Below are 16,620 nucleotides of genomic sequence, written 5' to 3'. Positions count from 1 at the left end.
TAAACAAATGAGGACGTTAATATTCCAGTGCCGTCAAGAGGGTCTTCAACCAATCACATCACGGCGCCTCCATGAGGCTCTTCAACCAATCACAACGCTGCGCTGCGGAAGCCATTTTAGGTGTACTCGGGGATGAAATTACGTTGACGGAAGTGCCATTTTCCATGTAAAAAGTTTACACTTACCCATGCCAGTATTCTTTGGCACCATTCTTCTCTTAAATAATGTCCCAAGGCACCATGCTGCTATTAGATAATAGCACATACGTCCTGTATGGATGCTAAGGGGGAAGCTGCCAGTATTGCCAGATTGGGCCCGTTTTCCCGCCCAATCTGGCAACACTGGCAGCTGGCAGCGCGAGTCAGGTGACCAGACTCCGATCAGGTGGTGGGCGGGGCCGGGGTGGTGGCGTCAGCGACGAGGAGCTGAGTGACACGTAGAAATAAACAAAACAGCCAGCAGGGAGCCAGGAAGAAGACGAGCGGCGGAGAGTTGGACAGAAAGGTAAACTAAAGGGCCACTCTGCGGTCCGGTAGTGGATCTGTTATTCCTAGCGGCGGGTCCCCTTTCCCGAATAATGGAGGAGGAGGAGAATGTTAGCGGATCAACAAACGTTCAGCTGGCCAACGACGAGCTAGCTCGCGCTAACTGGGGGCTAGCTAGCGCTAACTGACGGCTAGCTAGCGCTAACTGTTAGCTAGCTCTAGCTAACTGGGAGCTAGCTAGCGCTAACTGGGAGCTAGCATGATAGCAATAATCAGATACAACAACAAGCTAGGCTAGCGCTTACTGGGGGCTAGCATGTCAATCGTAGTTCGCTACCATGAAGGCCTGAATCAGTCAATTGTAGTAGATGTTGGTCTGGCTCTGTGTTCAGCGCGGTGCTTACCCTGGATCAGTAGGCCGGCTGGAGGCTTATCGTTGGGTTGATGATCATCTGAATGCCTCATTGTTTAGTGTACTTTAGTCTCTGTGCTGTGGAGTTATCGAGTGACAGTCATTCCTTGGCATATTATCTAGCGTCAACGAATGTTTATCGTGGCTGCATGAGCTCTGAGCCTGTGTTTTATTCCCTCTACAGAAGGTTTACGGTCTGCAGATCACCAAGCATCTCGGGAGCCACGATGAACGTGTTCGATCGAAACATCAACTTTGACGCCCTCTTCAAACTATCCCAAATGTGAGATGGAAACCTGTCGCCTCTGCCCTACGACGGTGTTAACATTGGACCGCCTCAGATGATGATGTCAACCGTGTTGTTTTCTCCTTTTTGTTTCCAGCTCCCACTCTACCCAGGTGCACCTGAAGAACGTCTACTCCAGCCTGGCAGTATGCATGTTCGTGGCTGCAGCCGGGTCCTATGTCCATGTGGTCACTCGTCTCTTTCAGGTACTGTTGGAACCACACTGCCTTTCTCAGTCTCCTCAATGCTGACCTAAAGGCCTTGACTGAAACCATGTTTAAAATGGCTGTTAATCTCTACTGAACTGAAAGGGCTCCTATTTCACCACCAGGTGTGAGTGTAATGAGCCATTACAAATTTACATATCTGCCCTGCCCTTTTGATTTTGTGACATCACAAGTGTGATGTAAGGGATAGATAAGCCTACCAGTGGCTACAGTCCACTGCTAGGTTTATCTTTGCTGCACTCACCTGGGAGGTCACAGGGCACTCGCACCTGGATTTTAAATAGGGGAACTTTAACCAAAATCAGTCAGTTACTAATGAACAAAAAAAACAAAGCTTGTGCATTGAGGGGAAAGTTGTTCATTTTAAATGGAAGTGGCAACGACGTGGTGGATGTTGTTGCCATAATAGTAGATGTAATGTCGATAGACCTCTCAAAGTCGTGTATGCTTTGCCTTGATACTTCTGTTTCCTATACTTATTCACTGTCTCACTGCATGCCTTACTCTGTGTTACTCAGGGGGGCGTGCTGTCTCTGCTAGGTTCTCTGGGAATGATGTTCTGGCTGGCCATGACTCCACACAACTCTGACACGGAGAAGAAGAGACTGGCCATCCTAGCCGGCTTTGCCTTCTTCACAGGTAAACTTGTGCTTGGTTTGGACCATCGGGATCTTCTCCATTATTTATCATAGTCAATTACGTTTTTGGTCCATTGTGCTTTCTATTTTTTTAATATCTTGACGCCCATGAGCATATTTAAAGTTGTCATGCAAAATGTATTGTAGGTTCCTGTCACTAGATGGATTCTGGGTATAGGTTCTGGATTCATGTCTTGTTTGCCTTCTCCCTCCAGGTGTTGGCCTTGGCCCCGCCATGGACTTTGTCATCGCCATCAATCCGAGGTAGGCCGCAATCCAAGGCCAGCAGGATAGCAAATGACCCAACCGACAGTCATTCCATGTATTCTCTGTCCTATACAGCCGCAGAGGGCTTTGTGGGCTATTGCGTCGAGTCACGGTTTTAATGTCCACGCGTTACCTATGGAACTATGTTAGTCAACAGAACACGTGCTCCTGTCCGCTGTGACTGGAGCAGAGACATAGTGGTCCCGAGGGGTTGGGGTCAGAGCCTAACCTTTGTGTGGTGTCCACCCTCAGCATCATCGTGACGGCGTTCCTGGGGACATCCATGATCTTTCTGTGCTTCACGCTCAGCGCACTCTATGCCAAGAGAAGGAGCTATCTCTTCCTAGGAGGTATGTGAACTCTGTTAATAGGCTCCATATGACTGCTGCTCCCTCAGGTGGACTTCTTTCAGATACTCTCTTGAAAAAAATCATACAACAAAATAAGAACAAGGAACGCAGCTTAAGATGCCTTACGTCAACCCTTCCTTATAAGATGAGACCAGTGAAGCTCACTGTGTCTTAAGTCTCTTTATGAGGAGACCAGTGAAGCTCACTGTGTCTTAAGTCTCTTTATGATGAGACCAGTGAAGCTCACTGTGTCGACCCTTTTTAAGCCTCTTTGTGACCTGTATATTGTGTGTTGTTCTCAGGTACTCTGATGTCCGGCTTGTCAGTCCTGTTCCTCATGTCGGTCATGAACATGTTCCTGGGGTCTGCCTTGCTGTTCAAGGTAACGTTGAGCCGGGCCTGGTTGGGACTGACCTCCAGTGGAACAGGGTCTGACCATAACCTCCCTGTTCTCTGCTGCAGGCCCACATGTACCTGGGGCTGATCATCATGTGTGGCTTCGTCCTGTTCGACACTCAGCTCATCATTGAGAAGGCAGAGAACGGAGACAAGGACTACATCTGGTGAGCGCTGCTGGTGACATAGAAAGAAAAGCACTTTGCTTCCAGAACAAAGACAAAGTAGTTCCTTATTCAACTGATCTCTGATAAGGAAATAATCCATCTGTGGTGCAAGAAACTGGTTGGTTCAGTGCTGGCCACTATGATGTAGTTTCCTCCTATTGTTGGTGTTGCAAATCCCTATGAAGAAACTAGTCTTGCTTGTTTGAATACGATAACCTTTGAACTAATGGTGGTATCTTCTTCTTTGAAGGCACTGCGTGGACTTGTTCCTCGACTTTGTCACAATCTTCAGGAAACTGATGGTCCTCCTCGCTATGAACGAGAAGGTATAGTATTCCTCTGTCAAAGGTTCTCCCTGTAGCACTGAATTCCCATATGAAGCCTTGGTGGCTGACTGTGTGACGTTCTTCTCTGATCAGGAGAAGAAGAAGGAGAAGAAGTAGAGGCTGGCCGGCGTGTAGAGCTCCACACTAGAGGATCTGAGACTCGACACATTACGCTGGGCTGCTGGTGCTTCAATTTCTGTCTTCACTTCTTGAATTAACTCCCATGTGGTCTTATAATGCTGAATTTTAATTAGGTTTTGGACTTACAATAAGGTTTGAATGTAAGTTTGTGGTAAATGAACGCTAGTTCTTTCTTGCTTGTGAAGATTACTAATGCTGCAGTGATCCCGCTTGGCCTGTAGAGGGGGCTGTTGTCCCACTGAGGCTCCCAGAAGCATCACTAAACCTACACACATTTTCACAAAGTAACTATAAAAGACACTAGGTAACTTGAGCTTCTGAGACTGATCATTGTTTTATTTGAAGTTATCTGTAATTTGATCTAAGTATTTAGTGGCCACCCTCCCCTCCACGGTAAATCTTTTGAAGTGGAGTCATGGAGTCCATGGTATATTCACTTACCACCTAAAGGTTGATCTTAAAACTATCCCCCCACATTTTGTTTGTGGTCTAATATTTGGAGAGCCAGAATAGCAAAGCCTAATTGTAATAATATCCACACATTTTTGCTAATTCCCCCAGTTGGCCGCCTCGGTGGTCCTGGATATGTTGGCTTCTGTAAGGAGAGATATGGCCATCTGTCCATATTTTTCCTGCGGACAAGCCAATGATTCAGATTGTTCCTTCATGTAAATGTGTCTAAAAAAAAAAACTCAATGAAGTACATGTTCTTTAGAAATTAGTTTGCCAAATGTGATGTTAACATTTACAATATTTTGAACGTTTGTATACTGTGAAGAATTTATTTTATTGATGTACTATTATATCAAATAATTTGATACATTTGCTCAAATAAATTTTGTTGAATGTGATCAACTCAACTCTTGGGTGTGTTGTGTATTTTGTAACAACTGTAATGTGGGTCATAATCACAATCCAGATTAAATCAAAATTGTTTTAATTGTAGAGTAGAAAAAAGGTCAGCGGATACATGATCTCTAGCGAGAGGATCGATGGCGACAGACGATATGAACAGAATCTAAGACTACGTTTCACATAGATAAACGGAAGGAAATGTACATTTCAAATAAATAAATAATACATATTCGTTGAATAGTGTAGCCATTTCTTTTTCCTATGATATTATTGCTGGTATATATTACCTTTTTAAAAAGTGATTTAAAGCACATACATTCTGACTAATCTGACTAATGCATGAGTTTAGCAATTAAGAATCACAGACATGAACATTCATTATTTAAGAAGCTGAATAAGAAAACACTATTTTCAGTACTTGTGAAGTTAAAAACGTAACGTAAGATAAAGTACATAGTCGATACAACAAACGCTGTAGAGTATGTTGACTTCACACATGATCCATGTGTCATCGCTTTCAACAACTACACAATGACGAGCTGGAGGGTTTTACTCCTGCTGTTCTTTCAAACGAGTAATGGCAAATGTGTGATAATTGTTCCTTTGCCCATGCGTTCCTTTGTCCCGTTGACATGAATTTGACGTGTCCGTATTCAATTGCATCATTAAAAAAAGTGAACAACCTCTTATGACATTTGAGTGGCTTTTGGTTTCGCATTTAATAGAAATCCTGAGGAGAAGTCTGTCATCTTCCAGCCCGTGTTGCCAGATTGGGCCAGATTTCCCACCCAATCAGGCTGTTGCCAGATTTGCGAAAAAAAATCAGTCCCAAACTGGCAACACTGTTTCCAGCTGCACGTGGTCTGGAGAACGTTAACGTTCCTTTAGTCCTGAAGGTGCAGATTCAGCAGCAGACAGCGGCTCCCAACATCGTTCTCCTGCGTGTGGCGCCAGGGTTCTCCAGACTAGCCGTTAGCATTCACCGTCCTCATAGTGTTTGTGTTTTCCCGTTCTCCCTTCACCCTTGGCTGCCGCACGACGACAGGCTGTCGTAGAGCGAGTCGCTGAGGGACTCCGGGGTCTCCAGGACCTGGGGGCGACTCGGGGAGATGGCCTCCTCGGGCCGCTCCCTCAGCAGCTCTAGCCCCGCCTCCCGGCTCATCTCGGGGATGCTTGGGGTGCGAGTCTTCCCCCGGCGGCCCAGCCCGGACGGGACGGGTACGGGCAGGCTGCCCGGGTCCACCCCCCCGCGGCTGGAAGAGGGCCCCCCCTCCTTCAGGCCCTGGGAACACAACCACAGGACGGCTTTTAGCAGCGCTCTATACGGGGTTCATCCATTCATTCATGGGCCAGAGAAGGAACCAGCCAGTCAATAGACCCGCTGGTGAATCTTTCATATTGACGGGATTAATAATTAACATCTGAAGTGAGAATGGGACTCTTTACACCATGGATTTAAAAAGGTATTTATAACACTGTTGAGGGCTTCTTTCTGATCTCCTCATTTCTGGTAAAAGGTAAAGAAAGAAACAGCAGAAGGATGGTAAATGGACTGCATTTATATAGCGCTGTTCTAACCAGTGGCCACTCTAAGCGCTTTAAAGTACTGCCACACATTGACAGCCAGCTCGTCAGGAGCAGTCAGGGCGAGGCGCCTTGCTCAGGGACACCTCGACACTCCACTAGGAGGAGCCGGGGATCCAACCAGCAACCTTCCGGTTACCAGTCGACCCACTCTGCCTTCCTGAGCTCCATGCCGCCCTGTGTGTGGGGATGAAGCTGCTCCACCCACCGCTCTGAAGGAGCTGAAGGCCACGGGCTCCTCCTCCTCCTCCTCCACCGCCAGGTACACCTCGGCCGGGGCCCCGGGGCCCTTCAGGCTGGGGAAGGTCCAGGTCTTGGAGCGCGGTGAGAACATGTTGGCTCCGTGGGCCTCTGGGTCTGAAACCAGAGGGAACCGGGGGGGAGAGGGTTCACATCCCTCTGACAAAAGCAAGGCTTGAGCACACCTTCATCCCCATCCCCATCCTCATCATCACACGTCATTGATAGCGTCCAGCAGCCAGCCGAGCAGACCTGCGTCCTCAGGCCGGCCCCACCCTCAAGTACAACGGCCCCTGAGCAGTTAAAGGGGCCACAAGCCGGTTCATTTCCTCTTAGATAGTCAGAGGCGCAGCACTCCTCGTGAAGAGATATCTATATATATATAGATATAGATAGATCTATATCTATATCTATATCTAGATATATCTATCTATCTATCTATATATATATAAACATACATAAACATACAGTATATATATCTATAGATATAACGCAAACCAATTTTAACGGCGTTAAAAAAATTATTGCGCGATTAACGCAATTATTTTTTTTTCTTTGGCTCAAAACAAAGAAGCAGTAGCTATGCTTCTGCTATGACTGCTATGTTCAAATGACATTTGTTCAAAGCAGTCGTTTAATTGCACTATAGGCTCTTTTTTTGTATCGTCCTGTTTTGATCAGTATATGCCAATGTTGTTATCAATAAAAAATCATTTGCACAAGGCAAGCCGATGCACTTCACCATGTTGATAAGAGAATTAAAATGAGAAGAATTATGGGACAAAAAAATCAAGGGATATTTAGCATAGAAAAAGAATTTGCGATTAATCGTGAGTTAACTATGACATTAATGCGATTAACCACGATTAAATATTTTAATCGCTTGACAGCTCTAATATATATATATATATGACTCAACTGGCCTACTGGTCAGAATGGGCGACTGACTCCACTGGGTCTACTGGTCATAGTGGGAGACTCCACTGGTATACTGGTTATAATGGGGGACTCCACTGGGTCTACTGGTCATAATGGGAGACTCCACTGGGTCTACTGGTCATAATGGGAGACTCCACTGGGTCTACTGGTCATAATGGGAGACTCCACTGGGTGTACCGGTCATAATGGGAGACTCCACTGGGTGTACCGGTCATAATGGGAGACTCCACTGGGTGTACCGGTCATAATGGGAGACTCCACTGGGTGTACTGGTCATAATGGGAGTCTCCACTGGGTGAACTGGTCATGATGGGAGTCTCCAGTGGGTGTGCTGGTCCCTACCTTCGCGGAGGCCCCCCGTGGGGCCCCGGCCCTCCAGCAGGGCACCGTACTGCGCGGTGGGCACCAGCGGCCTGTGGGGGGCGCTGTAGCCGTCCTCCTGGGCCGTCATCTCGCGGTCCAGAGTGCGGGCGCGGCGGGCCACCCGGCCGGGGGAGCCCCCCCGCGGCTCCGCGGCCCCGCCCGTCCGCACCTTGGACAGGCTGCGGCCGGCGGCCCCGCCGTCGGGCAGCGGGAAGGTGCCAATGCCGCTGTCCAGGGTGTAGGTGGAGGCGCCGGACGCTGGAGGGGCCAAGGGGTAGGGCCGTTAGGGGCCATGTTGGATAACGACTACAGGAGGGTGGTGCTGACTCTACGGGGTCCATGTGGCCTGTAACAGTGTTGGTGTTGACTCTATAGTGTTGTTGTTGACTCTAAGGGGTCCATGTTGTCTATTATAGTGTTGTTGTTGACTAAGGGGTCCATGATGTCTATTATGGTGTTGTTGTTGACTAAGGGGTCCATGATTTCTATTATGGTGTTGTTGTTGACTAAGGGGTCCATATTGTCTATTATAGTGTTGTTGTTGACTCTAAGGGGTCCATGTTGTCTATTATAGTGTTGTTGTTGACTAAGGGGTCCATGTTGTCTATTATGGTGTTGTTATTGACTAAGGGGTCCATGTTGTCTATTATAGTGTTGTTGTTGACTAAGGAGTCCATATTGTCTATTATAGTGTTGTTGTTAACTAAGGGGTTCATGTTGTCTATTATAGTGTTGGTGTTGACTCTAAGGGGTCCATGTTGTCTATTATAGTGTTGTTGTTGACTAAGGGGTCCATGTTGTCTATTATAGTGTTGTTGTTGACTCTAAGGGGTCCATGTTGTCTATTATAGTGTTGTTGTTGACTAAGGGGTCCATGATGTCTATTATGGTGTTGTTGTTGACTAAGGGGTCCATGATGTCTATTATGGTGTTGTTGTTGACTAAGGGGTCCATATTGTCTATTATAGTGTTGTTGTTGACTCTAAGGGGTCCATGTTGTCTATTATAGTGTTGTTGTTGACTAAGGGGTCCATGTTGTCTATTATGGTGTTGTTATTGACTAAGGGGTCCATGTTGTCTATTATAGTGTTGTTGTTGACTAAGGAGTCCATATTGTCTATTATAGTGTTGTTGTTAACTAAGGGGTTCATGTTGTCTATTATAGTGTTGTTGTTTACTCTAAGGGGTCCATGTTGTAATATTAGTGTTGTTGTTGACTCTACGGGGGCCATGTTGTAATATTAGTGGTGTTGTTGACTCTAAGGGGTCCATGTTGTAGTATTACAGTGTTGTTGTTGACTTTAAGGGGTCCATGTTGTAGTATTATATTGTTGTTGTTGACTCTTAAGTGTAGTACAAGCCCCTGGTTCGCCGTCTCACCTGCAAAGTGTTGTGAGTGGACAGAGTCGGCCAGGTTCTCGTCCGAGGTCACGCCAGCTGACCCCTGTGTCCAAGCAACGCAAGCGTCCAGTCAGGGGTTGAACAGACACACACACACACACACACACACACACACACACACACACACACACACACACACACACACACACACACACACACACACACACACACACACACACACACACACACACACACAGGCCCAATGATGGAGCGATTAGCAACATCTGGACGGCAGTTGTTAATGCGCGTCATATTCCCACATAATAGCCACATCGGCGCCGTGTCAGCAGGTATCTATTCCACCACGGCTTTGATTCAACACGCTCGTCGGCCCCTCAGTGACAGACGGAGAGCCCCAGGAGCCATGGCCACTGACCATGTGGCTGATGACGTCGCCCTGCGTGGTGAACACCGGTCGGGACGTCTTGCAGTCGAAGGAGAGCCGGCGCTGGGGGACGCTGATCACCTCCTTCCCGTCCACTCTGCAATCAGCCCACACGCACAGGGACCGTTAGCCCCTGCTGTGCCTTCATAGCTGGTTCCCCTTCATGTTTATGCAACCTACATTCTTTTACAACACTATCTTTTCTGCATCCGTAACATTACTATGCCTCTGCCAATGCCCTACAGCCCCCCCTCACCTGTTGAGCAGCTGCTGCATGAAGTTGTCGGAGCGCGCGCCCCTGTACATGACGGCCAGCTGGCCCTGGGACGGGTCCATCACCACCTCGCACGAGTGCCCGCGGCCCGAGCGCTCCACGTAGGCGCGCTCCTCCTCCAGGGCGCGCCGCAGCCCCTCCGCCTTCTCCATGAGCGTGGAGATGTTCAGGCCCTCCACGCCCTCCTTGCAGCGCGCCGCCACCTTGGCCTGGGACTCCTTCCCCACCGAGGGGATGCTGATCCGCCACTTGTCCTCCTTGGCCTTGGCGCCGTCCGCCTTGCGGCTGAGCGCCGGCAGCTTGCTCTTCTTCAGGCCGAACCAGCTGGCGATGCCGTTGGACGCCTTCTGCTTGGGCTCTGGGCCGCCGGGCGCCGTGCGGTCCTGCTCCTGCAGCTTCAGCATGTTCTCCTCGATGCCCTTCATCACCTTCTGCTCGATGGCCGACTGCGGGCTGGGGAGCGGCGGCGGCGGCGGGGCGGCCTCCTGGGGGTCCGCGGCGGGGGGCTTGGGCGGGGGGGGCGGGAGGCTGTCCCCGTACGCGGGGGTTTTCTTGCCCTTGCCGCCGATCTTGGAGCGCTCCTCCGACTTGGAGGAGTAGCGTGGCGCGTCGGCCGGCCGGGGCGCCCGCGGCGGGGGGCCCTGGGTGGGCTTGGAGGGCGACTTGGGGGGGATCTTGTTGGGGCTGCTGCCGCCGGGAGGGCCGAAGCCGGCCTTGGTGTAGGCCAGGTTCAGGGAGCCGGGACAGCGCATGCTGTTGCGCGGTACCTGGGGCGCGTCGGCGCTCGGGGAGGGCAGGCCGATCCTGCTCTTGGGGCTGTCCGTCTTGGGCTCCGGCCTCGCCGCCCCCCCGCTCGCCGCCGCCCCGCCCGCAGGCTTGGCGCCCGCCTCGTACAGGGAGGGGCCGGGGTACTTCAGAGCCCCGCCGGGAGCTTTGGCCTTGCCGTCCAGCGAGTCCGAGCGCTTCCCGTGCCTGGGCCCCTCCCTGGGGGGCCCCTCTCTGGGGGGCCCCTCTCTGGGGGGCCCCTCTCTGGGGGGCCCCTCTCTGGAGGGCCCCTCCCTGGAGGGCCCCTCCCTGGGCTCGGCGGGCCGCTCCAGGGTCGGGCCCTGCTCCTCACCGGGGGCTGCGGGGCCCTCACCGACCGCGTCGGGGCCCTCCGACGCCCTGAGGCGCAGGTCCTCCGAGCTGCGCAGCTTCCCCAGCGCCGCCAGGCGGTCCTTGAAGGCGTGGTGTCCCGAGTCGGCCGGGGAGCGGCCCGGCCCGCTGCCCGGCCGCTTTGGGATGGACGAGGAGTCGCTCCTCTTGGCCGGGGCGGCCGGGGGGGGGGGAGGAGGAGGCAGGGGGGGCGGCTGGAGGTCCTGGGGGTCCTGGGCCATGGGGGTCTCCCTGGGGTAGTGGGGCCCGGCCGGCGCCTCGTCCGCACCCGAGGGGGCGGCCCGGCTGGGGTGGGACCTCCAGACGGAGCTCTCCTCCTCTTCCTCCTCTTCCTCCTCCTCCTCCTCCTCCTCCTCTTCCTCCCCCTCCTCCTCCTCCCCCTCCTCGTCTGACGTGGAGGAGGAGGAGGGCGAGGAAGAGGACTGTTTGCGCTGCGGAGGGGGAGCGCGGAGGGCGCTCTCCGGTAGCGACTTCACCAGCTTCCTGCCGGACCCCGCCGCCTGCGAGGAGGGCCTGGGCCTCTTCTCCAGGGCCAGGGGCCCCTCGGGGCCCCGAGCGGGGGCCTCCTCGGGCCCCCGGGCGGGCAGGTCGGCCACGTTCTCGTAGTGTGGAACCCGGGTCTGGACGGGGCCCTTGGGTAAGGCGGAGGCCGGGCCCGTCCTGCTGCTGGTCTTAGGGGCCAAGAGGCCTACGTAGGGCCCCTCCTTGGGGTTCAAGAGGCCAGGGAAGGGCCCCTCCTTGGGGGCCAAGAGGCCTATGTAGGGCCCCTCCTTGAGAGCAGAGAGGCCGGGGAAGGGCCCCTCCTTGGGGGCCAACAGGCCTAAGTAGGGCCCCTCCTTGGGGGCCAAGAGGCCGGGGAAGGGCCCCTCCTTGGGGGCCAACAGGCCTACGTAGGGCCCCTCCTTGGGGGCCAAGAGGCCGGGGAAGGGCCCCTCCTTGGGGGCCAACAGGCCTACGTAGGGCCCCTCCTTGAGGGCAGGGAGGCCGGGGAAGGGCCCCTCCTTGGCGGGCGGGGAGGGGGCCCCCCCCTCGGGCTGCGGGGGGGAGGTGGGCGCCGAGTGCGTGGCGGGGTAGGACTCGGAGCGGGAGGGCGGGGCGGGGGGCTGGGGGGGGCAGCGCTCGGCGGTGGCGGCGCGGCGCGGCGGCACCGGGGAGTGGTACACCTCGTAGGTGTTGGTGCGGCAGGGGATGCGCGAGCTGCGCGTGAGCTGCGGGCTGAGGCGCACGGGGCCGGCGGGGGCCGCGCACGGGGCCTTCTCCCCCACGCCCGGGATCTTCAGGAACTTCAGCAGCTTGGACGGAGAGCCGGCGGCCGCCGCCTTGCCCTCGGCCGGGGGGCAGCGCGGGGGGACCCGCCGCGCCGTGTCCCGCTCCGGGACGTCCGACAGCGAGGGCTCCTCGGGGGCCGGGGGGGGGCGGGGGGAGCCCGTTGTGCACGGAGGGCTCCGCCTGGCCCTCCTTCTCAGGGACGGGCCGGTAGGAGGAGGACGGGTAGAACCCCGAGAGCCCCTCCGAGACGCCCGCCGGGGGGGGGCTCCCCGGGGGAGGGCCCGCCGCGTCGAGCTCCGCCGCCGCCGCCTCGTGGCTCTGATTGGCCGCCTGTGCGAGCGGCTGGTGCTTTTCATTCTTGCTGCAGTGTTTGGGGGCGGGGCCGGCGGGCTCCGGCCCCGCTGTGCTCTTGGCGGGACAGTGGGTGGCGGCAGGGGGGGCGGGGTGGCCCTGCGGGGGGCCGGCGGCGGCGGCGGCGAGGGCGCTACAGACGTGGGCGCAGGGCTTGGAGGGGCCCTCTTGGCCCCTGCCGCAGTGGAACCCGCAGCCCTTGGTCCCGCCCGCCTCGCGCTGCAGCGGGCCGTCCCCGTTGGCGTGCGGGGGGCCGTCCGCCTCGGGGCAGGCGCAGGGGCAGCGGGGCAGGTGGTGGTGGTGGTGGAGGTGGCCCTTGGGGGGCAGCTGCAGGGGGACGGGCTCGGCGGTGGCCGCCAGCACGGCCTCGGTGGACATCAGCACCTGGCTGTAGTCGCAGAACGACAGGCTGGTGGTGGACGGGTGGAACTTGAGCGGGTCCGTCTCCTCCATCTTGCGCAGGACCTCCAGGATGTGTGCTTTCTTCTTGAAGAAGGGGGAGAGGGCCTCCATGGAGGCGGCGGGCCCCCGGGGGCCCGGGGAGGTGTGCTGTGTGCGGTAGCCGTTACCCTTTGGGAGGGGAGAGAGAGAAGACGGATGAGGGCGGCGGCTCTACGGTAGCAGCCGGACTGAGAGCCCATGGGGCCGCCGGGACCCTCACCTTGGCCTGTGCTTCGGTCTGTGCAGCCTCCACCTGCTTGGTGGGGTCGGGGTGCGGCTGGGCACTGTAGTCTGGGAGGGGGCCCGCGGGGAACTGAAACCAGAGGTTCATGAGGCAGTTAGGAGGACACTGTTGAAGTACACACACACACACACACACACACACACACACACACACACACACACACACACACACACACACACACACACACACACACACACACACACACACACACACACACACACACACACACACACACACACAGAGGAGCTCCACTGATGCAACCATGAACCACTTCCTTGAATCTCTGACAGGACTAGGGATCTGCCAGTGGGGTACCTGCTAGTCCGGGACCTAGTAGTGGGGTACATGGTTGAGGGGTACATGGTAGTGGGGTACATGGTAGTGGGGTACATGGTAGTGGGGTACCTGGTAGTGGGGTACCTGGTAGTGGGGTACATGGTAGTGGGGTACCTACTAGTGGGGTGCATGGTAGTGGGGTACCTGCTAGTCCGGGACCTAGTAGTGGGGTACATGGTAGTGGGGTACCTGGTAGTGGGGTACCTGGTAGTGGGGTACCTGGTAGTGGGGTACCTGGTAGTGGGGTACCTGGTAGTGGGGTACATGGTAGTGGGGTACAGGGTAGTGGGGTACAGGGTAGTGGGGTACCTGGTAGTGTGTCGTGGGGTGGTTGGGGAGCTTCTGCTGGAAGAGCTCACACAGTGCGCGGTTCTGTCTCTCCAGGTCAAACACCAACATCTTCAGCTTGATGCACTCCTCTCTCAGGTCCTACAGGAACACACACACAAACACACACACACACACACACACACACACACACACACACACACACACACACACACACACACACACACACACACACACACACACACACACACACACACACACACACACACACACACACAATCATTAAGGACAAATCCACTCTTTTTTGTGCGATAAAATAATAGTAAATAAAAGTGTTTGTTAGCGTTGTATGGTTCTTTACCTTTTGATTTAACAACGCTTGGACCACATGGTTGGCCACCTTCATGAAAAGGGGAGACGGTAATGAGCAAAACATTTCACTGATTGGTTTTATTCGTGACTGATGCCTGAAAGGACAAGACTGCGGGTAAAGGGAAGTCTGGAGTGGCTGCAGACTCACCTCATCCAGACATCTCTCATACGCCTCCCTCTGGCTCTCGTTGGCCAGGAGCAGCGCAGAGTTCTCTGCCTGTGGGGTCAAAGCACCAAACACTTGAAGTGAGGACTTTAAATGCTGATTCACTTCTTTAGTTCAACACTTAAACGCTAGACGGGTTAGATAGTGGCATGTGTTTCCATGTATTTGTTCTGTCTGATTTCATATCATTTGGGGGTTACCTTTTCAGTAAATTCCATTAATTTACTGAAAAGGCGGAGAAAATTCCCTTTTTAGCCGGAGAACTTGGCCGTTGTAAAGGTTAGGGCAGAAAGGGTCACACAGGGTTCCATGGTTGTGAAAACCCCTCCCTTCCATCGGGCATATGTATGGACATGCTCATAGAGCTGTCATCTACTGCAGTTTGAATGAGTATCTCCTCTACCTCCAACTCCCTCAGTCGGTCCATGAGCTCACTGCTGTTGTCCTCCAGGTAGGACTCCACGTCCGCCTCCTCTCCCTCCTCGTCCGAACCAAAGGGTTCATCACACATCCTCTGCTCCGTCACGTCCGACATCATGTTCTCCTCTGGAAGAGAAAGGAGAAGGGAGTCATTTACACATACATTTAGGGCACTTACCAGGCGCTTTTATCCAAAGCGATTTACAATATGTGCATTAGTTCAAAGGAGGAGAAACAAAAATACATATTGCTTTCGGTACAGTAAAGATGTTCATAGAACCAAGTCCCAAGCACAAACAATGACCGGGGGGAGGGGCCTATAGCCAGGGGGAGGGGCCTAGAGCCGGGGGAGGGGCCTAGCACAAGGGGGAGGGGCCTAGCGCCAGGGGAGGGGCCTAGAGCCAGGGGGAGGGGCCTAGAGCCAGGGGAGTGGGGCCTAGAGCCAGGGGAGTGGGGCCTAGAGCCAGGGGAGGACCAGGACCATGGAGCAGGTGTGTTACGGCTAGAGCACACATGGCTGCACATCAAGAGCAGACGGGGGCGCACGCAATCCAAGTTCTTTAAGTTCCACCTGGATGAGTCCAGGACAGGGCTGAGGGCACGGGCCTGACGCACACATCGGACCAGACCGGGGACACACTCACACACATAAGAAGCACCTGAGCTATGGTCTGTTGTCTTTGTCTCCTCCGCCAAGATTGCCATCAACCTCTGAACTAGGGCTGCAACTAACGATGATTTTAATAATCGATTATTTTTTCGATTAATCGATGATTCGGATAAAAAAAAGACACATTTGTAATTGCCGCATCTTTATTCAAAAACTGATCATGACTTCAAATTCACAGTGCAGACTGAAGTGTAAAAACACCAGGTTATTGCTCCAACGTCCCGGAACTATTAAAAGTAATATTAAATAATATAACAATCAAAAAAACATAACTGGGATAACACAAAAAAAAACATACAATGTATGAAATACTTTTATATGTATATAAGGGATGTCCATGGTTAACCGGTCAAACCTATTGATACAATTTTTTCGAGACTCCTTGAAATAGAACTTGTAATATTGCTTTAATTGCTGTTAAGATGATGATAGTCCAAGATAAGACATTAAACAGGTGAGCTGACCTGAACACATCACATTTGACACTGTTTGTGACCATTGGTCAGTTTTTCTTTTTAAGCTAACTAGCTCTATATCCTGCCGATTTTAACATGGATTTAAAATCTGCATTACTATTTTTAACTGACGGGACTTTCTACACTGTCCGGTTGTGTGATTACTACCGCTGCTTTGATTGACTGTTGATGCACGCGGTGCCGACTCCGAGCCCGTCTGCACAACGTCTGCAGCAGCAGCAGCTGACAGTTTTCGGTTGGACTAGACGGATACTGAGTTGAAGGAGTTTTTTTAACCCAAAGACAGTTTTGTTTCACTTTAATGTAGGCCTACAGTCCAGTGTTAAGATATGACCAAAATACAAGCTGTGGTCGCTCACACTAAAGCTCGCTGTGGGCGTGCATGAACCATGAACCAACTTGTCGCCGGCTGGCTGTAAACAGTGCTGTGACTACGAGTAACTTATTAATCGCGCGACTCAACGAATCGACGACCAAATTCGTTGCCAATGCATTTAGTAATCGATTTTTATCGATTTTATCGATTTTTTGTTGCAGCCCTACCTGAACCTCTGGCAGGTTTCCCATGTAGGAAGACAGTGTCATTATTCCTGTTCAATACATGATAGAGCGAATGTAAATGTCTCACTCTCTTTCCCAAGAGAAAGCTAATGTTCAGAACCGGTTTCACCGGTCCAAGATTTGCATATAGAGCTC

At 53.1% G+C, this 16,620-nt stretch overlaps 2 protein-coding genes across 2 annotated transcripts in view; one reads left to right on the top strand and one right to left on the bottom strand.

Annotated features, from left to right (window-relative positions):
- The first annotated feature begins 383 nt into the window (after window positions 1–383).
- Window positions 384–4,556, top strand: tegt (testis enhanced gene transcript (BAX inhibitor 1)). Its single transcript, XM_056584929.1, has 10 exons — window positions 384–504; window positions 1,082–1,180; window positions 1,281–1,389; window positions 1,929–2,049; window positions 2,264–2,312; window positions 2,568–2,665; window positions 2,968–3,047; window positions 3,128–3,228; window positions 3,479–3,554; window positions 3,648–4,556. Exons 2-10 carry the CDS (start codon window positions 1,125–1,127, stop codon window positions 3,669–3,671), a joined length of 714 nt encoding a protein of 237 aa, XP_056440904.1. The 5' UTR covers window positions 384–504; window positions 1,082–1,124; the 3' UTR covers window positions 3,672–4,556.
- The window catches only part of nckap5l (NCK-associated protein 5-like), a 25,819-nt gene continuing 13,502 nt past the window's right edge, over window positions 4,304–16,620 (bottom strand). The window contains exons 3-15 of the mRNA XM_056602329.1: window positions 14,762–14,904; window positions 14,341–14,409; window positions 14,182–14,220; window positions 13,842–13,961; window positions 13,173–13,265; window positions 12,653–13,081; window positions 12,329–12,568; window positions 9,719–12,285; window positions 9,454–9,559; window positions 9,057–9,120; window positions 7,656–7,934; window positions 6,343–6,491; window positions 4,304–5,832 (exon numbers count right to left, since the gene is read on the bottom strand). Coding sequence (XP_056458304.1) covers window positions 5,569–5,832; window positions 6,343–6,491; window positions 7,656–7,934; window positions 9,057–9,120; window positions 9,454–9,559; window positions 9,719–12,285; window positions 12,329–12,568; window positions 12,653–13,081; window positions 13,173–13,265; window positions 13,842–13,961; window positions 14,182–14,220; window positions 14,341–14,409; window positions 14,762–14,893 — 4,551 coding nt within the window. The 5' untranslated portion in view covers window positions 14,894–14,904 and the 3' untranslated portion in view covers window positions 4,304–5,568. The remainder of the gene's footprint in view (window positions 5,833–6,342; window positions 6,492–7,655; window positions 7,935–9,056; window positions 9,121–9,453; window positions 9,560–9,718; window positions 12,286–12,328; window positions 12,569–12,652; window positions 13,082–13,172; window positions 13,266–13,841; window positions 13,962–14,181; window positions 14,221–14,340; window positions 14,410–14,761; window positions 14,905–16,620) is intronic.

This window comes from Gadus chalcogrammus, chromosome 1 (assembly GCF_026213295.1).
Source record: "Gadus chalcogrammus isolate NIFS_2021 chromosome 1, NIFS_Gcha_1.0, whole genome shotgun sequence".
Lineage (NCBI taxonomy): Eukaryota > Metazoa > Chordata > Actinopteri > Gadiformes > Gadidae > Gadus > Gadus chalcogrammus.
This window is presented reverse-complemented; position numbering and strand designations above follow the sequence as displayed.